Source organism: Nyctereutes procyonoides, unplaced genomic scaffold, assembly GCF_905146905.1.
Source record: "Nyctereutes procyonoides isolate TBG_1078 unplaced genomic scaffold, NYPRO_anot_genome, whole genome shotgun sequence".
Taxonomy (NCBI): Eukaryota; Metazoa; Chordata; class Mammalia; order Carnivora; family Canidae; genus Nyctereutes; species Nyctereutes procyonoides.
In genome coordinates, this window is record NW_026575157.1 from 206,132 (window position 1) to 227,283 (window position 21,152).

The 21,152-nt window shown below is 39.3% G+C and overlaps 1 protein-coding gene across 3 annotated transcripts in view; it reads left to right on the forward strand.

Annotated features, from left to right (window-relative positions):
* Positions 1-4,233: 4,233 nt before the first annotated feature.
* Positions 4,234-21,152, forward strand: part of LOC129502323 (ATP-binding cassette sub-family C member 2-like) — an 87,601-nt gene continuing 70,682 nt past the window's right edge. For all 3 annotated transcript variants that reach the window (XM_055313842.1, XM_055313844.1, XM_055313843.1), the window contains exons 1-4: positions 4,234-4,355; positions 10,264-10,325; positions 17,300-17,447; positions 18,206-18,348. In XM_055313842.1, the coding sequence (XP_055169817.1) occupies positions 4,284-4,355; positions 10,264-10,325; positions 17,300-17,447; positions 18,206-18,348 (425 nt within the window). In that variant the 5' untranslated portion in view covers positions 4,234-4,283. The remainder of the gene's footprint in view (positions 4,356-10,263; positions 10,326-17,299; positions 17,448-18,205; positions 18,349-21,152) is intronic.

Here is a 21,152-nt window from a genome sequence, read left to right on the forward strand (position 1 = left end):
TTTTTTAATTTTTATTTATTTATGATAGTCACACAGAAAGAGAGAGAGAGGCAGAGACACAGGCAGAGGGAGAAGCAGGCTCCATGCACCGGGAGCCCGACGTGGGATTCGATCCCGGGTCTCCAGGATCGCGCCCTGGGCCAAAGGCAGGCGCCAAACCGCTGCGCCACCCAGGGATCCCCTTACTAGATGATTGAAATCTGAAATCCTTACAACAAATCTATGAAGAAGGCATCGCTATTACTTGCATTTTATAGATAGGAAAGTGAGCTCTGAGATGTTAAATGACTTGCTGTTAAATGGTGGAGCTGGACTTCAACCTGAAGTCTTACATCAGATTCTACGGGCTTAATCACATTCAAGTTTCTGTAAATTGTGGTATTATCCTAAAACAAAACACCACGGAGAAGTCAGGAACAATAGGTGAGTACATGGCCTCACATGGGTAGATGCTCTACAAATAATAAGTCAAAAAATGGAAGGAAGGAAGGAAGGAAGGAAGGAAGGAAGGAAGGAAGGAAGGAAGGAAGGAAGGAATTGTACTGTAATGACTTCATAGGAAAATGCCATTTGCATACTTTTGTGTCATTCCAGATAAATAACTTATGGAAGATAATAAGTGGATTGGAAATCAAAGTAGTGTGAAAATAAAAAGAAAATTAAAAAAATGGTGCCTCGTAAAATGATGGTAGTATCATCATTGTATAGTATCAGTATATCATGACCTGAATAGTACATTTTTTTTTTTAAAGATCTTATTTTTTTAATTCATGAGAGACACAGGGAGACAGAGGCAGAGACACAGGCAGAGAGAAGCAGACTCCTTGCAGGGACCCCGATGTGGGATTTGATCCCAGGACTCCAGGATCATGCCCTGGGTAGAAGACAGGCGCCCAACCGCTGAGCTACCCAGGCATCCTGAATAGTACTGTTAATTCAACTTTTAATACCAAGGTTAACAAGAGCAATGGAAATCACATCTACTCCCACCCCCCCCATAAAAGCCTAACCTACATTTGCCTTCAAAACACTTCTCCCCTCTGTGTCATGGTGACAACCCCTTGCTCAACTATGGGAGACAGGCAGCTCTGTCTTTTGGTCTTAATCTAATCAGCCTTAGAGATTCTGACCCTGATGTCTGAAGCTCTCAACAAGAAAGGATGAGCTGAGTGCCTGCAGAACTTGTAAAGTAGAACACAATCCCTGGAAGGACAAGAATCCTCTAAACAAACCTAAAAAAAAAATGGATACTGTGACAAAACATGCTCCACCCATTACGAGATCCACAGGGCCTTTTATTCCACATCCCATGATTTTCTTTTTGCTGAGAAAGACATATTTATTTCACAGTTCAGCTAGTGTGAGAATTCAGTCATAGAATGTAAACTTTGCAACAATGTTTTGTTTATGTCAAGGTCATTTTATTTTATACCTTCTGTCACCTAGGCAAATCTGAATATTACACTTTTTTTTCATTGAAGGAATGAAAAATGGTCATTCTTTTCTTAAAAACCCTCATGCCTTCCATCTCATTAGCACAGTCTTACCTTCAAAATAGAGAAACTTAAAATGTAGTTCTGTGGGACTCCCAGAGATTTTTCCCCCAATTCCTTTGAGTGGAGACTTCATCATTCCAGTTCCCCCAACACACCTATTGCCTTCTTCTCTAGCCTTTACTAAATTAAATTACCTTGGGGATCTCTGTCTCCTCCCACTAACTAGTGAATTGTGTTATCTATACTGAGCTGAGTATGAGTAGAAATCTGTCCCTTTTCACTTGCTAGAACACCAGCCTTTTCTAGGGGGCTGACTCCAAGAAGAGGAAGGAAAACAAATGTTGGATTTAAAGCCCGAGCTATTTTTAGGCCTCTTCTTCCTGACTTCCTCCTCTATGGCACAGGTTCAAAGTTCCTTCTTTCCTTGGATCTGAAAAGCAAGGACGAACTTGACAAGATCTTGTATTTTCCACACGGCATCCACACCGTGAGCACTGCAAAAGTACAGATGGAGAAGGAGCCCCTCAGGCAGAAGCTGCTGAATATGAAATATCCCCATATTGCACTGGAGTTTGTGTAAAGTTCTGGAAGAAGTGAGACAAAGTTTCTAAGTCCTGAGCTGTGACCTCAATTCTTCACAGACACACTTTTTTTTTTTTTCCTGGTAAAGATTTTATTTGTTTATTTATGAGAGACACACAGAGAGTCAGAGACAGAGGCAGAGGGAGAAGCAGGCTCCCTTAGGGGAGCCTGATGCGGAACTCGATCCCAGGACCCTGGGATCACGCCCTGAGCCGAAGGCAGACGCTCAGCCACTGAACCACCCAAGTGCCCCCACAGACACACTTGTTTTAAAATAAAATCTACAACTTCCTTTTTGCATAGAGGCCAGACAAACATGGCCTAAAGAGCGGGAGAAAGCCAAATAAACTGTGTCCTAAACATCCCCAGGAACTTTAATCCTACAATGAATCATTTAGTCTAATCTTTATGCAGAAGTTGTCTGTTTCCTCACATCCTTTGAGCCATTCCATGGGCAAGCCCAAACTTCTTCCAGGTGATTCTTTGGGCATTTTTCTCCAGGAAACAGGCTTTCTTCAATCCTTAATCTCAATTCTTTCTATGAACCTCTAACATTAATTTCAAGAAGCAGAGAGAATCTTCCTTAGTCCTGAAACATTATTACCCACCCTTGTAAAATTATCACATTGCCTTATCTTTATTCCATTATTTAGAATTTTCTTTTTTTCTTTTTTAAAGATTTATTTATTTATTTATGATAGACAGAGAGAGAGGCAGAGACACAGGCAGAGGGAGAAGCAGGCTCCATGCCAGGAGCCCGATGCGGGACTCAACCCCGGGATTCCAGGATCGCGCCCCAGGCCAAAGGCAGGCGCCAAACCGCTGAGCCACCCAGGGATCCCCCGTTATTTAGAATTTCTAAAATGACTTCTTCTGGCCTGGAGGCTCCGGTGGTGGAGCATGCCACTCCTGATCTCAGGGGCAGGAAGTTCAAGCCCCATGTTCGGGGAGAGCCTACTTTAAAAAATAAAAAAATAAAAAGCAAAAACCCCCACTCCCTCTTCTGCTGCTTCCGGTTCTAAGTAAATTGAAACAAAATATTTCCTCAGACTAATGACACATCTCAGGGATCAGCAGATCTTCCTCAAAGTATTGCACGCTTTCAGGACTTGTTTACGTAAGGCTCATGGCTTGGCACTAGCTACCACAGCTCTAAAAGCCATCCTCCCTATTCATATTCCCTTTTATATGCCCTGTGTCTGGTTTAGCCCTTTGCGAATTCTAGTTACAATGAAGTTTTTTCATTTATTATGTTGCTTTACAATTAATTTGAAGAGTAAAATTTAGATTCCACACACGGTTACGGTTTTCTAGAGTTAAGGGAATTATTTTCTTTGTTTCTAATTTTAAAGTCATTGCAATAAAATTCGCTCCCTAAAGTCCTACTGACACCTGTTGTCCTTAGCAGTTTTCCCGCTCGGGACAGCTGCAATATTCTGTTTATTAACATGTCATCCTAGGGAGAAATGAGCTCTGTGCTGCTATCCTCAAGAAACAGATTCTTTTCTTTCTTTTCTTTTTTCTTTCTTTTCTTTCTTTCCTTCCTTCCCTCCCTCCTCTTTTCTCTTCTTTCTTTCTTTCTTTCTTTCTTTCTTTCTTTCTTTCTTTCTTTCTTTCTTTCTTTCTTTCTTTCTTTCTTTCTTCTCTTCTCTCTCTCTCTCTCTCTCTCTCTCTCTCTCTCCTTAACAGAGCAATCCTACAAATTGGAGAGTGGAGAACTACTGAGGGGAGCGCAAACTACCCGAGAGGCAGAGATCAGCGGACTGTGCAGAAGGTCCCGCCTCTCTGCTCTTGTGGCCGCTCCCCCCTCCTCCTCCCCTCTTCTTCTCCTCCCCCTCCTCCCCTTCCTCACCTCTTCCTCCTCCCCCCCTCCTCCTTCCCCTCTTCTCCCCTCTCCTCCCTCCTCTTCCTCCCCCCTCCTCCCCTTCCTCAGCTCTCCCTCCTCCCCCTCCTCTTTCTCACCCCCTCCTCTCCTTCCTCACCTCTACCTCCACCCTCCTCCACCCCCCCCTCCTCCACCCCCCCCCCCGCCGCCCGCCCGGGGCGCGCTCCCGGTTAGGGCCGGCCCAGCTCGGGGCAGGGCGGCAGCCCACGAGGTCTGGCTGGGTGCGCGCTTCCCCCCCCCCCCCCCCCCCGTCTGGACGCCGGAGGCAGAGAGGCCAGCGCCTCGGGACACCCCGACCCCGTGGCCGGCGCCCGCGGACCATGCCTTCCAGCCCGCGGAGGTGGGGCGCCCGCGGCGACTACGAGCGGGTCCCCGGGGGGCGTGAGGCGCAGGTAACGCCCCTTGGTCCTGGGGACGGGGGGCGGGGAGGGGGGCGGCCTGCGCCCTCGGGGGGAGGGGGGAGGGGCGCCGCCTGCTCGGACGCCGACCCGGCCGGAGCCTTAGGGCCCCGCGTTAGTCGTACTCACGCCCAGAGGCGGACACGCGCGCGGTCGTGAGAGGTGCCCTCGGGCCTCGCGGTGACGTGGACTCTGGACATCAGGGTCTCAGGCCGCGTGGCTGCTGGGGAGGGAAGGACGCGTCTGTCCTGAAGGGATGAGTAACTGCCCCGACGCGGAAACACGCATTTGGGACAAGAATGGATGGAGCTGGCGTCGCTGAAGGAGGAGAGGCGGGGGTGGCGGTGCCCGGGCGGGGATGGAGGTGCGCGGGCAGGGGTGGAGGTGCGCGGGCGGGGGTGGAGGTGCGCGGGCGGGGTGGAGGTGCGCGGCAGGGTGGAGGTGCGCGGGCCGGATGGAGGTGCGGGGCGGGGGTGGAGGTGCGCGGGCGGGGTGGAGGTGCGCGGGCGGGGGTGGAGGTGCGCGGGCGGGGTGGAGGTGCGCGGGCGGGGATGGAGGTGCGCGGGCGGGGGTGGAGGTGCGCGGGCGGGGGTGGAGGTGCGCGGGCCGGGATGGAGGTGCGCGGGCCGGGATGGAGGTGCGCGGGCGGGGCGGGGGTGGAGGTGCGCGGGCGGGGGTGGAGGTGCGCGGGCCGGGATGGAGGTGCGCCGGCGGGGGCGGGGGGCGCTGGCCCGGCGGGGGTGGGGGGGCGGGGGCTGCGCACCCTTCCCCGGCCTCGCTGCGCTGCGCCCGCGACCCTGCCCCCCGCCCCGCGCCCCCCACCCCCCGCCCCGCCCCGGGACAGGCTCCGCACAAGTTCCACGGGTTTTACTTTTCTCCACCGCACAAGACAAAGCCTCACAAGGAGCCCCTAAGAGAAGCAGTTCCGTGATTCTAAAAAGGAAAAACAAAATCCAGATTCAGGGGATCTTCTTCTAATCCTGAGTTTTGTTAGTGACTCCGAGTGTCAGGTCAATATGACAGCATTCTTCTGATTGCACAGAAAATGGAACTATAGATGATTTTAAAAGCAAAGCAGATTATATGAAGTCTGTAAAATATAGAGGTTGAATAAATCCCTTGAAAATGCGAAAGAGCTCCACCAGGATAATACACTGTTTTTTTTTTATTTTTAATTTTTATTTTCTTTTTAATTTGTTTCTGTTTTTAGTTTTTTGTTGTTGTTGTTTTACTTTCTTTTCTTTTTTACTTTAATGGCAGGCTTAAGCAGGAAAACAGGTTTAACATCATTGGTGCAACTACAGAGGTGGCAAAAGCAGTGAATCACAAACTTGTAGGGTGGGAAATGGTAAAACTCAAATAATTGACTCAGAATTGCACTCAGTTGTTCCTGCAGGATTCCAACGACATTTATGTCTTTGACTATTATTCAACCTGGGTAGCTTTATGGGCCAGGAATTCATTTAGAAAACACTACTTGTAGTTGCATTTTTTGTTGTTGTTGTTGTTACTTCTGTGATGCCAAATTAAAAAAAAAAAAAGTTGATGGCTTCAAAGTAGATTGAAAACCTTATATAATTACATTTCATTGCTGAGGCTTTGTATTTTGACATAATAGATCTCAGACCTGAATCTCACCTACTTATAAGCTAAGAAAGTGACTTTCTCATAGTTTCTAGGACCTTCATGGTGACCTAGAAATAGAATGCTTAAAATTATTTTCTTACTGTGATTAGTGGCCATTCATTCATTCATTCCTCCAGAACATGTTTATTATGAGCTAGGCCCTGGCTAAAACTGAAAATATAAAGATAAATCAAATATACTTTTCTGTCTTCCAGACTTAAGTTAAGCAAGAGAAGCACCTCTCAGCAAATGATTCAATAGTCAGGAAAGAACGAGGGTAAATTCAGTGAAGACAGTTCTGAAGAGCCCCTTAAATCCTCCCTAAGGAATATGTTGAGATTGCTATGGTAACCCAGAACAGGAATATAAGCCTTAAAGGCTGGGATGGGAAAAAAGGAATTACCAAAGGCAATAAATCTTAAATAGGATTGAAGTACAAGAGAGAATTAGCGAGAAGTGAAGTAGAAGGATGCGGGCAGGAGGAAAGTTATCTCTAAGTGGCAGCAAGCTGCCTGTGACAGGTAGAATTGAGAGTGTGGGTTTGACTGGAAGACAGAATGGACTAACTGGATTAGATCCAGTCTCTTAAACTTCTTGAGTTTCTTAAACTCTGGGCCTTAGTTTCATCTACTGTAAATGAGGTTGACAAGAATGGTTTCACCACAAAGACATGAGATTATATATATATATATATATATATTTTTTTTTTTTTTTAAATTTTAAAAATTTATTTGTGAGAGAGAGAGAGTGAGCCAGCATGAGCAGGAGAAGCAGAAGGAGAAGCAGGCTCCCTGCTAGGCAGGGTGCCCGAGGGGGTGCTCAATTCCAGAACCCAGAGATCATGATCTGAGCTGAAGACTGATCCTTCCTTGACTGACTAAGCCACCCAGTTGCCCCACAAAGACATGTTGTATTTAATGAGATAATGTAGTTTGTATATATAATCTGGCACATAAGTGGTTAAGAAACATACTTTTTAAAAAAGATTTTATTTATTCATTTGACATAGAGAGAGATAGAAAGAACACACAAGCAGGAGGAGCAGGGGTAGGCAGAGGGAGAAGGGGAAAACAGGCTCCCTGCCAAACAAGGAGCTGGATGTGGGACTTGATTCCGGGACCCTGTGATCATGACCTGAGCCAAAGGCAGCTGCTTAACTGACTGAGCCATCCAGGTAACCCAAGAAACATAAATTCTGTTTGGTCTCTGGATGTTTTCCCTTCTCTGTGAGGCTGTCCTTCCACTTTCTCTTAACTGCCTCCACCAATCCCAGAACCCTCCTCCAGTACCCACAAAGGAAGCTCCTGAAGTTAGGGGTTATGAGATACTGTGTAGCAGTCCCCCAAACCATATCCTTGTGGGACTACATCTCAAGGTTGAACCCAAGAAAGATTGAAAGTAGCACACTTCACACTAGTCCTGGACCCTGGCTATGCTGTGGTCTCATGGTCTAAATATTTCCTGCTCCTCCATCATAATACAGAAATAACAAGACCACCATTCAAATGAAAATTGCCCTTAAATCAGCAATGTTAAGGTATGTTTATGGAATGCCTGTTATGCCTGTTATACATGCATTAAGTACAATAGATAAGAAAATAGGAAATGAAGGCTTGGGGCGACAAGAGAAATGGGAAACATTTGGGGTCAGTTAGGTCTGCAGACTAGAAGTGCTACCTGAGTGAGAGAATAAGTGAGTTAGAAGGACTGAGAATATTTAATGGAGAAGAGAGTAAATTAGAACACTGAAAGTTACTTTTTAGAATGTCATGTCCTGATTTTCTACATAGAAGTTACTTTGTAACAATATATCAGTAATGAACTCTGGGAGACCCATGCTATGAATTCAGTATTCATTGAAAAGTCATTTATACATACTTGTTGCTTGATAAGGCATATTACCTTCACCAGATATTTACCTGTCTACTGTAATTTTTTCCAGGAGGTAACTATATTTGGAATTTACTGTGATAAATTCAGCCTGGCCCACATCTAAGGAGGCTAATTACCAGAGGACTCAAAGGGTCTCATATGAGATGCTTTCACATGGAAAACGACTCAGGGGGGAATGTTAAATCAAATCCTGAGTTTTTGGTCTAAAATAACCTTCGGTAATAGCTTTGTTAGATGTAGGTGCTGAAAACAACCAATTTTTTTTTTTTTTTTTTTTTTTTTTTTTTTTTTTTTTTTTTTACTTAGCTCATGATTGTCTGGATCACTTGGATCATGACCTGATTTGGGTCAGGTTGGCTGATTTTTGCTGAACTCTTTTAGGCACTTTGGCCAACCAGAAAGTTATCTAGTGACAGGATAGTATAGGATTAATTTACTCATATGTTTGACACTTCCCAAGGTAGGACGACAGACTGTCAGATGAGCACCTCAGTTCTCTTCTATAAGATCTCTCATCCTCTAGCAGCTAGTTTGGGATCAGACACATGGTGCATTCGGGGTTTCTAGCACAGAAAGCCTTTTGAGGCTTAGAATAGGAGTTCCAGTGTCACTCTCATGGCATTCTTATGATCACAACAAGAAATGATGCCAGCCCAGATTTAAGGCGTGGAGAATAGAGTTTACCTCTTGATGGGAAAAGCTGCTAAGAATTTTTAGCAATTTGGAGTGAAGTAAGTCAATCGGAGAAGGACAAACAGTGTATGTTCTCATTCATTTGGGGAATATGAATAATAGTGAAGGGGAATATAAGGGAAGGGAGAAGAAATATGTGGGAGATATCAGAAAGGGAGACAGAACATAAGGACTTCTAACTCTGGGAAATGAACTAGGGGTGGTGGAAGGGGAGGAGGGCGGGGGGTGGGGGTGAATGGGTGACGGGCACGGAGGGGGACACTTGAAGGGATGAGCACTGGGTGTTATTCTGTATGTTGGTAAATTGAACACCAATAAAAATTAATTTATTTAAAAAAATAACTAAAATTAATTTTATTTAAAAAAAAAAAGAATTTTTAGCAATTTGTAGTTGGCCACAAAAACAAGATGTATTTTGGATGTGAATAAGATCTTTTCTTTGGTGGTAAATTATCAAGTTGGCAACTCCCCGTGAAATAGAATGTGACTTGTGGGTTAAATCAAGAATTTTCAGAACATTTTCCACAATATGTGCACTTATTTTCCAAATAATATATTTGGCAATAATAGTGATAGTGATATTATAGATCACATGTGTATGTAAGTGGTTGTTTTGGGCTACAGTGTGATGACTGTTTTACATTTATCATTGCATTTACTTTTTGCAAAGATAACATAAGGATAGATAGCAATTGAGTAAATGATTTATAGTATATCATTTGCCGTGACTCAGAGAACAGATTTGGAATGAATAATGTTTTCTCCTCTATACTCAGGACATTTTTCTGGAAAGGATGGAATTTTGTTGCACTCATTCCTTTAAGGATAAGAATTTTTAAAAATGTAGTAGTAAACACTTACATACCTGTTGTGTATGAAATCAGGCCTGGATTAGAGAGGATCAGTGTTAAAACTGTTAAATACAGGACAGTTTCTAATAATGCACTTTACTGTGGTGATCAGTTTTATTTTTTAAAATATAAACATAGGTGCTGACTCAAAATATAAAATGATTACTTTTGAGGCCTTCTTTTAAACCCTTCTTTTGTTTGAACTCACCAGGTCAATAGGAAGAATTTTATGATGATATTATAACCTCCCAAAATAATATGTTTCTGTGATAATTAAATGTTTTTTTATTTATACTTTAATACAAACATATGTAATTAAATATACAGAAGTAAACCAAATGCCTATATTCTCTTATTTTTATATTTTTCAGAAAAAAAGGACAAAAATATCTTTAATTTAGTGATTAAAAAGCTTTAAATTTAATTTATATATAGATGCTAAGTTATTTATGTATACATATGCATATACATACATATAAACACAGTTATAGAAATTCAAGGGTGTGTGTCTGTGTGTGTGTGTGTGTATATATATATATATATAGAGAGAGAGAGAATGAGAAGTAGTATTTCAGAAATGATTTTTCTTTCCTATGTGGTTTTTTGCTATGTAAACAGAGTCATAATGATAACTGTTGGGAGAAATCCTAAAATGCCTCTAGTCCAACCACTATTCTAATATCTTAATTTTATTCCTTAAGGATTATGATATCAACATAGCCACAACTATTAGTAGATGAAATTGTTTCATATTTACTTTTCCAACGTTAACAAAGATATTTCAAATATAAAATAAAAGCATATTCTTCATATACTACTTGTTATGTTTTTCTTTTTAGAAATGCAATCCAGAGAAAAATGCTTCATTCTTCAGTAGGATGACATATTCCTGGTTTAGCAGGTAGGAATTTTACTAATCTGTAGCATACCACCTTGAGGAATAGTACAAGGGAAATGATACCTAAATGTTATTCCTCTAATCTAAGAATGAATATTTTTATAAAATGACTATGTAAAGACTTTTTTGTTATATTATTTTATTACAGAGAAATCACAGATAATAACATAATAAGTAATTCCACAGATAAGATTGCTAATACTTCTGTCTGTCCCTTTATAGGATTTTTTTTTTTTTTTAAATTTACGATAGTCATACAGAGAGGGCGGGGGCGGGCGGAGATACAAGCAGAGGGAGAAGCAGGCTCCATACACCGGGAGCCTGATGTGGGATTCGATCCCGGGTCTCCAGGATCGCGCCCCGGGCCAAAGGCAGGCGCCAAACCGCTGCGCCACCCAGGGATCCCCCTTTATAGGATTTCTAACCCTGTTAGTACTATGGAAGGAGAGAAATTTGATTTTTTTAAAAGATTCTATTTATTTGAGAAAGAGATAGAGAAAGAGAGAGCATGTGCACTCGCATGTGCAGCAGGAGGGGCAGAGGGAGAGGAATAGGTGGAAAATCTCAAGCCTACTCTGCTGACTGGGGATCCTGGGGAGGCTCTATCTGATGACTCTGAGCCAAAACCAAGAGTCGGGTTCTTAACTGACTGAGCCACCCAGGCACCCCAGAACTTTGAATATCTTTTTAACATCCAGTAAATATGTACGTTTTTTCCCCCAAGTCTTATGAGATAGGCATATACATTTAAGAAAGTTGAAAATTGAAGCTTAGGGAGAGGAATTAACTCGTCCATTGAGGCCCAAGGAGGGGCACACCAACCTGGTGTTGGAAGTCAGTTTTTTTTATATGTTTCATGCTTTTCTTTTAACTTTGATAGTCTACTTTTTACTAGGAATGTTCCTAGAAACACATATATATATACTACTGTTAAAACACACAGTCATTTTTGTAAGGCATATAATGAGAATAATTCATGTATAATGTATGATGAGGGCTTTAACACAAGATTAAATCATATTAAAAGAGAAGAATTTTTTCCAGTTTTATAAATTTAGAAGCTTTCTTTAGAAATGTATTTCTTTCCACTCATAGCAGAAAGGTTATGATACATGAACTGAATTTATTATCTTATGCCCCTTGTTCTATAGTTAGTAGAGACAAAATTGCCCAATATGATCTATAAATATGCTCTCAAGAGTAGATGAATGCTTAAAAAGAACAAGAAAAGGTTGGTTGTGTGCTGGATGCCCTGCATTATGCTAACCTTTAAAAATGCAGAGATAAATGTCCTACTTCCTATCTTCTAGGAATTCATAGATACAGAAAGATTAAAAAGTATACTATAAATTACCCAAAAAGGCAAAAGATGATATGAGCATGATAGAGAAACACTGTTTTGAGGAATGACATCTAACCACATTCACACAGAGAATGTTTTACAAGTAATTAATGCTTTAACCCAACATTTAACAATGTGTAAGAGTAAGCCAAGAGGCATTCCAAGTTGAGCAAATACTGTATGCAAACCAGAGTGAACTGACCCCTCCCACACTGCAATGTGTTGATGTGGCAAGAGATCAAACAGAGTGTAATGTGGTTTATGTTTGCACTTAGGAAAATCACCTTTAGAATTGTATGGATATGGTATGTACTAGGTGAGAATGGAGACAGAGGGAGTAGTTAGACAGTTCTTCAATTATGCTGGTAAATTTATGGTTATGGCCTGAACTAGGGTCAGATGAAGAAGGAAGAGATTCAAAAGCTAATGAACAGATTGAGTTAATTAGATAAGGAATTTGAAGAACTGGGAAAAATATTAAATCAGTTTCTGGCTGAGGTAACTGTCAGGTTCAGGTGTGGTGAAGACCTGTGTGTTCAGTTTGAAGAAACTTCAATTTGAGATGTTTGACTCATCCCCTTAAAAAAATAAGGAATAGGTGTTGGATATATAGGCTTTTGATCTATGGATATATATTTGGAAGTAATTGACTGTATGGCAGTAGTTGATGCCAGGAGTCTGAATGAGATCACCCAGAAAGAGAGAGCCTATTGAACAGGATGAACAAATGGAACATTGAGAATCCTCAGTATTTAAATGGTGAAAGGAGGGGTAATCTACCAAAAAGCTAAGGAAAGGCATTCAGAATGTAAGAGACAAACCAAGGAGAAAAGAGTGTGTTTGAAAGCTAAGGAAACTGCCAATAGTGCCAAATACTGAAAAGGGATAAATTAAAGAAAGAACTGAGTATTCTTCATTGACTTGGCAATGGAAAGTTCATTGGTGGTTTTTAAGAAAGCAGTTTAAGTAGATAACTGATAAACTTGGTGAGCAAATAATTGGGTTGAATTATAAGACTTACAAGTTAACACAAACCTAGGAATCACTGAAAGAGGCTGCCAAAAATTTTACATTACATTACATTAAGTTACACATTAAAATTACATTACATTACATTAACTACATTAAGTTATACACCAGGAAAAAGAATGGTTAAATAAGAATTATGTAAATGTGGGCTATTTATACTCAGTGATTTTGATTTTTCAAACTTGTATATGTATAAATATATTTTCCAGCCCTGAGTTACATTTCATTCATGTGTTGAGAGTAAGAGTGATGTCTGTTCCAGCTTTAAAAATTTCAAACTGTCATTTTTAAGTCACAGGATATCATAGAATTTAAATAATGCAAGTAAAATTAATTTTAAGTAAATGTACGTTTAAAACTTTATCAAACTAGAAACACTATATATGTTTATTTTAAATATTGCAAACACCAGTTTAGGAGGCCTAAAATATGAAACTGAAATTAAATTTAATAAGCAAGATAAGGCATAGCAAATTTTAAAATATAACTACTCAATATCTTGAAGTCCATATCTTAGGTCAATCAAACTAATAAGTTATAATTATTGAATATCACATTTATTTTCTGTTTAAATTTAAGATCTCAGAACTAGATAGGAAATATTTTTATAGTATGCTGCTATCTGGAACTGTCATTGGCATGAATCTAATTTGATTTCTTATCTAATAATTAAACAATTGCAGCTAAAATATAGCTATTGTTTAAGAGAATGTCTCTTTGAAGACAGTGGCTAATTGTGTTCTCAGAACTGTTCTTTGAATTACAGAATAAAGTCAGAAATTATTTCCTAGGCCAAAGTTAAGCTCCCACAATTATATGAATAATTCAATTAAAATGTGCTCAGATGATACAAATAATTAGGGAATTACATGCTTATGAGCCTTAATTCCTAAGGCAGTAGCTGTCTAGATAGTTTTGATGATCAAATAATTATGAAGCCTTTATCAGCAAATATAATCTGTCATCAGTGTATAATAATCATTGTCATAGAATAATACCCTTGATGTACATGGAAAAATCTAGGTAAAGTTTTTATAGGTCACAGTTGAATCACTTATTTTAACCAGGGGTATGCTATTTAGTCTGTCCTCCCTTTTCCTCACATATTAATAAAACATAAATTACCTTTGTCCTATATTACAATTTTTGGACAGACTGACTTTTTGTCTTTTCCCATAAGGCAATCACCCCTTTCCAGAAATGTTTTAAAAAGTGATTAACAGGAATGAAATCGGTAATGCAACTATATATCTATACTTTCCAAGTTTTCCAATATTACTTACCTACAGAATTTACATTTCATCTCATCTTCCTAGCGAATTGCTACTCGTTTGCTGCTCTTAACATCAGTTGGATGAGATATTTATTCACAATATTGTTATTGTCAAATATACTCAAAATTCTCTTTAAGATAACACCATCTTAAACAGAGTAGAGGGTCACCTGGGTGGCTCAGTGGTTGAATGCCTGCCTTTGGCTCAGGTTGTGATCCTGGAATGGGCTCCCTGCAGGGGTCCTGCCTCTGCTTCTGCCTGTGTCTCTGCCTCTCTCTATGTGTCTTTCATGAATAAATAAATAAATAAATAAATAAATAAATAAATAAATAAAATCTTAAAAAAAAACCAAAAAACAGAGTAGAATATTATACTTAATGGCATTGTCTGCCTTTGGTTAAGTTAGCAGTGGTTTATATCACATTTAAAAAACTGACCAGTCTCTGGGATGCCTGGTATTTAACAGCCTGTAAAAATGAGAAATTAATACTGCTCTGCCTGCTTTAGAGAGTTGTAACGATCAAATTAATTTAACTGAATGACCTTGAAAAGAAATATCAGTCCAAAAACCAAGATGCATCCTTAGGAATCAAGTCCACAAGTTTATGGGACCTGGTGCATGCTACATTCCCCTTACTGGAAGGTCCTGGTTTCTTCCCCAAAAGCCTCATCATTTGACTTAAAGAAGCGCTCTTTTCTCTTTTTCTGGATGCTTATGTGATGGAAAGACCAGCCAGAATGATGAGAGTATTTAAATTTGCAGCAGAGCAAAAGAGGAACACACACGTGGACAAAGGGAGCCACAGTAGTTAAAAGGCTGAGCCATGTACATGCATCACAATCAATTCAGTTTAAGTGTCACTTCTAGATGCTACATTATTTGAAGACTCAGCATGAAAGTCGAGGGTCACTTATCCCCGTGAACCAAAACCGCTGAGTTTTGCACAGTTCTAACTCAAAATGCTGAGGCAGTGAATGTTATTAAAAATGCTTTTTTGAAAATCAATGCAATCTTATTTTGAAAATGAATATTTATTTTATGGAATGGAATAGAAAGACTTAGTATGACATAAAAGTAGTGTATTGCTTAATATGTTTTTGAAAGTGCACTGCAGGAAAACTTCCAGTGTATTTGAGCCAACAGAAACATGATTACTGAAGGTCCTTTCTTAGTACATTTAAACCTTTTTGTTAAATATGAATTGTAATATGTTATGTAAGTCTAATAAAAGTGAAATTGAATCCAGTGGAGACTCTGGGTGCCATAGAGTTTAAATCCATCTCAAGGTCAATCAATAGAGATTGTTCAGTAATAATGACAATGAAAGTAGTGCCAATTTGGAGTCATGCAATACTTTGTTATGGTCTCTTGGACTGATAATGTACTTTATAATGGAGAGAACAGAAACTATTGAGTCAGAAGGCCAGGGTTTAAATGTGGGTTTAATTTCTTACTGAGCAAGTCATGTCACCAAGCTCATAGACCAAGCATATCTGAACGACATCACTTAGGAACACGTTTGACTTTTGTAGCCTTTGGGTAAATACCTAGTAGTGCAATTGCTGGGCCCTATTTTTAACTTTTTGAGGAACCTCCACCCTGTCTTCCAGAGTGGTTGCACCCGTCTGCATTCCCACCACCAAGAATAAGAGGGTTCCCCTTTCTCCACTGCCTCGCTAAGTAAAGTAAGTCAGTCAGAGGATGATAAATACCATATCACATGATTTCACTCATGTGGAATTTAAGAAACAAACACGTGAATATAGGGAAGGGAAAAAGAGAGAGAGAGAAGCAAACCAAAGAGGCTCTTAATCACAGAGAAGAAACTGAGGGTTGGTGGAGGGAGGTGGGTGAGGGATGGGCTAACCGGGTGGTGGGTGTTAAGGAGGTCACTTGTTATGATGAGCACTGGGTCTTATATGTAAGTGATGAGTCACTAAATTATACTTCTGAACGAATTTTACACTGTATGTTAACTAACTAGAATTTAAACAAAAATTTGAAGAAAAAAAAAAACCAAACCAACAAGGAACCTATCAGGCAACAGAATAGCCGAGTAATAATACTGAAACAAATAGATATTTATTTTCTTGTTATTGGGCAGAATGCTGGGAATAAGCTGGTGACCTGTGTTATAAAGGGTCCAGAGTTTTTCTGTCTTTCCACTTCCCGTCCTTATTAATTGGCTTTTCACGCATGGTGGCAAAAATGGCTCCTCTGTGTCGGAGCACTATGCCTCTAGTACAATCAGAAAGGAAGAAGGAGAAGGAAAAAGGAGGCAAAATATTTTCTCCTCTTGAAGTTTTGTGCCTGCTTTTGAAAAAGAAAGTTCTCCTCAGCAGACTTTTGTTCAGATGTCCTTAACCATAATTGAGTTAAATTATTAATGCCAAGCAAAAGGTACTGAGATTACCAGGACTACTTTAGACCAATCATAATTTATGACTCTGTGGCTGGGGAGAGGACTTATCCCGAGTTCAAGAAATTTTCAACTGAGTAAGTATCAGATTCCTCATGGTAAGAAGATGATGGGGCAGAAGGATGGCTGTAAGGTAAGTATAATTTATTGTCTGCCACAACAACATTTGGGGTGTAACAAGATCATGCACCATACATAGTTTGCCTGGGACAATCCTGATTTAGACCAGTTGTTTGTGCATAATTGCTCACAGTCCTTGCATAATTACTCTCAGCTTACCTTGGGGTAAGCTTATGGAAGGGGGGAGAGTGGAAGTACTGAGATGAGCAGTAATTTGTCATACTTCTTACAGCATCTTAAGAAACGGCACTGTCACACTGGCTTATATTCTGTTGGTCAAAGGTCATATGGCCAAGGCTAAAGTTAATGAATAGACAGGTACTCCACATCCAGTTGGACAGTTTGCAAAGTCAGGTGGCAAAGGGTATACATGTCCCAGTGGAATAGGAGAGGTTGCAAATGCAGAGGTTGGATCCATTTCTTCTCTGATAAAAGACTAAAAAAGCAGCTGTTTTGGGGTTTTGGAGTGAATACCTTACTGTGAAAGTTGGCTATTTAAATTTCAAAAAGAGAGGTAAACTAATAGGTGCTTCCAATATGAGATGAGTAAATGAAATTAGTGTTTCACTAAATAATTGGATGTCCAAATACTTCTTCTAAAATCTACAGATGATAATTGCATATTATTGAACTATCCAATATGTTGTATGACTTTTCAAAATACCATCTAGTCATTGTATACTGATTTAAGAAATAACTTACAAATCAGAGAATAAGAAAAATGCATGCAAAATTATTTTTAACTTTGTTATTGGTTTTGCTTAATTGTTTACCTTACTCTTTCATTTTTAGAATAATTGTTTTAGGCTATAAGAAACCTTTGGAAAGAGAGGACCTTTTTGAACTAAACGAAAGTGATTCTTCCTATATCGTGTGTCCCATCTTTGAAAAACAATGGAGGAAGGAAGTTTTAAGGAATCAAGAAAGGCAAAAAATAAAGGTAATTAATTCTTAAGTCCTAAGTACCTAATTACTACCTAAAACTAGAAAAAGCTTCTTCCAAACATGAGATAGTATTATTAATTTAGAAAGTCCGTAAAATATGTGAAAAGACAAGCTATGTTCATAAGTACATTTGGTTGTTATTGCAACTAATTTCTGTCATCAAATTATTCAGCTAGCCCTCTTTTAGAATCAGGAACAAAAAAAAAAAAAAAGAATCAGGAACAATGTGTTGATATGTTATCTTTGGCTTTTCACCGGTATCTTTTGCTCAACTATTGTGGCAAAGATGGTTTCTATATCCCATGGCCTCTTATCTGTTTGTCCAAGTTAGTAATATGGTGACCAAGACCAAAGTTTATAGGGCAGGGTGGGGACTTCATATCTGTCTAGTATCATATACATACACATATATATCTTTAGAATTCCCAAAAAGAAAATATGATTTGAAAATAAAGCTGTATTTATATTAATTAATTAATGGAACAGTTTCAACATTCACAAAAGTAATAAAATGACCATTTCTCTTGCCCATTTAGACCAGATGGTGTAAATAATAGCAGGTGGTCTGGAGATATACCTTACCAATGATATAGGTCATATTTTCAAGTTCAACTGAATTCATCCCTCTTATTACCTTATTATCTTTGGAGTACATTACTAATTTTATAGTCAGTTAATATATATATTTCATTTTTTACTTGTATTAGCTCTCTCCAATTTTCTCATTGTTTCTTATTTTCTTTCATTATATAGGCACCCTTTTGTAAAGAGGCACATACCAGGAAGCCATCTCTGGTCTATGCATTGTGGAACACCTTTAAGTTTGTCCTAATTCAAGTTGCTTTATTCAAAGTGTTTGCTGATATTTTGTCCTTTAGTAGCCCACTCATAATGAAGTAAGTCATAGTCTTATTTTTTTAATTTCTCCACAGATAAATGATAAAAAAAGAAGGGAAAGTTCTCATTGCAAATTTTATTTAGGATATGGACATCTTGCTAACTTTTCTATAATACATATGAATAATATATTCAATATTTACTGAAGTCAACTGTGTACTAAACAGTGCACTAAAATCTTTAATTATCTTATTTAATTTTCACAACAATCCTATGAGATAAGAAATATTACACTCATTATCACAATGTGAAAACAGGTTTAAGCAATTTGCCTGAGTTAACATAGCTAGAAAATGCCAGAGCTATGATTAAAAGCTAGGAAGTTGTGGAAGGGGAGGTGGGCCGGGGATGGGGTGACTGGGTGATGGGCACTGAGGGGGGCACTTGGCGGGACGAGCAAGTTATGCTATATGTTGTTATGCTATATGTTGGCAAATCGAACTTCATTAAAAAAAATATAAAAAAGTTAGGAAGTCTTCTTGAATATATATTTAGAAAATGAAATGATACATACTCTTATATTTTTCTTAGCTGTGACCTTTTGGGAGTTGAACTTTATCAGCCAGGGTAGTAATATATCCGTATAAATAAATATAAATATATATGTCTATATATGTATGCACATATACATAGAGACACAATGTTTGAAGAATTTCCTTGATATTCTTTAATATCAATAAGCCAGATAATGAAATTGGAACCTTGACTCTGGCACCTTTTTCAAGAAAGCATTGTCCTACCTCTAACTGTTATGTGAAGGAAACACAATTTTTTTTCTTTTTTAATTAATCTATGATAATATTTTTGTATTGAATACATTTCCAAGTTGTTGGAGATTTTAAGAACTATTTAATTCATGAAAACATAATTAATCCTTAGTTACCTGAACCCTTGATAATATCCAGGCATGTATTTATCTAATATTTATTGAGCACCTACTACATGCCACTATTCTTGATAGACCCTGCAGATACAAAGATCAAAAGTCCCTGCTCCAAAGACATTCAGAGGGATGAGATAAATATTAAACAAATGAATAAAACATAAATGATATTAAGAAATAATCAGTGTTAAGGAAAAAATATACAATAAGTGAGGGGGTAAGAAATTCCACTCTGGGGAGATTAAAGTGCTATTTTATTTAAGGAGGTTAGGAAAGACTTTGGTGATAGGTGACATTTGAAAAAAGCCCTAAAGGAAGTTAGGGAGGAAGCCAAGGCCCTATCTGTTGCAAATAGGAAGAACAAGAAGGGCAAAAACCACAAGGCAGGTGCATGCTTGTTGTCTTTGAGGACCCACAGGAGGTAAGTGAGAATAGAGCAAAAAGTGAGACAAAATGTAATATGATTGAAGTTAGAAAGGTCTGGGCATGAAAAAGATTTTAAAGGGCCTTCTAGAATATGATGGGGATACTGGCTTTTATTCTGTTAGAAGGGAAAACTTTGGAAGATTTTTGAGCAGGAATTGGTATGATTAGACTTAAGTTTTATAGAGATCACTCTGATACTTTGTGGAAAATAATGTAAAGAGAAGCAAAAGTAGAAGTATTATCAGTTGGAAGACTGAGATAATCCAAGTAAAAGTCAATGTGGTTTCAACTAAGGTGTAGCAATGAAGGTAATAACAAGTGGTCAGATTCTGGTATATTTTAATGGATGCCTGGGTGATTCAACTGGTTAAGCCTTTGGCTCAGGTCATGATCCCAGGGTCCTAGGATCAAGCCCCACATTGGGCTCCCTGCTCCATGGGTAGCCTGCTTCTTCCTCTCTCCCTGCCTGCTGCCCCCCCTGCTTGTGCTCTCTGTCAAACAAATAAATAAAATCTTAAAAAAAATAAACGTAGAGTCAACATAACATAATGGTGGATTGAATATAGGTTAAGAGAGGAGAGGAATCAAGGATGCCTTCAGAGGTTTTTTTTTTTTGTTGTTGTTGAAGTCACAAGGTAAATGAGGCACCATTTACTGAGATATAAAAGCCCAGGAAAGAGTAGGGTAGGAAGTGGGGTGTCCTTTTTGGAATTGCTAAATTTGAAATACATATTAGCCCTTTTGCAGGAAGGAGTGAATTAACTGACTGTTGTCCTTTCGACAGCTTATAGGAGTGACTTTTGACTGGCAACTGGAACTTGCATTTCAGGAAGGTTCCTGGTGCCCTAACTGTTAAGAGTGGTTTAATATGTCCAAACTACTTAATGATCAATATGATTCATGCTGAATACCTACTTTCCTTCTAGAAGTTTGGAATTTGGGCATGTGTTAGGAAGAGGGTGCCTTGTATACTGAATTCCCAATGAGCTTATCTGGTAGACAATATTTCATATATGTTGCCACAACTAGTTGCTGGGGGTAATTAAATGTGTTTCATTTGACACTACTGAGAAAGGACTTTTGGAAGCTTGTGTCTGTTTTCTTCTGGACTTTAGCCCATGTACCTTTTCTCTTTGCTGATTTTTTGGGTATCTTTTCAACATAATAAATCATAGTCCTAGTATGACTAGATGCTGACTGTTATAAGTCCTTCATATGAATCATTTAACTAGGAAGTGGCCTTGGGGAATCCCTGACATCCATCTAAAGAATCTAGAAAGATTGTGATTGATTGTCTACATAAACCTGGAGTCAAGCGAAACTCTCCGCAGACAAGATAACACACCTCTTCTTCTCCTGCTTCTGCTTCTCACCTTTGTATATAACAGCTATTTTTAAGGAGTTGCCCTAGAGTTATCTCATCTATGGTCAGAAATCTCTCTCTCAGAAATATATTGACCAGCATCTTCCTCTCCTGCCCTCTTCTGGTGATGT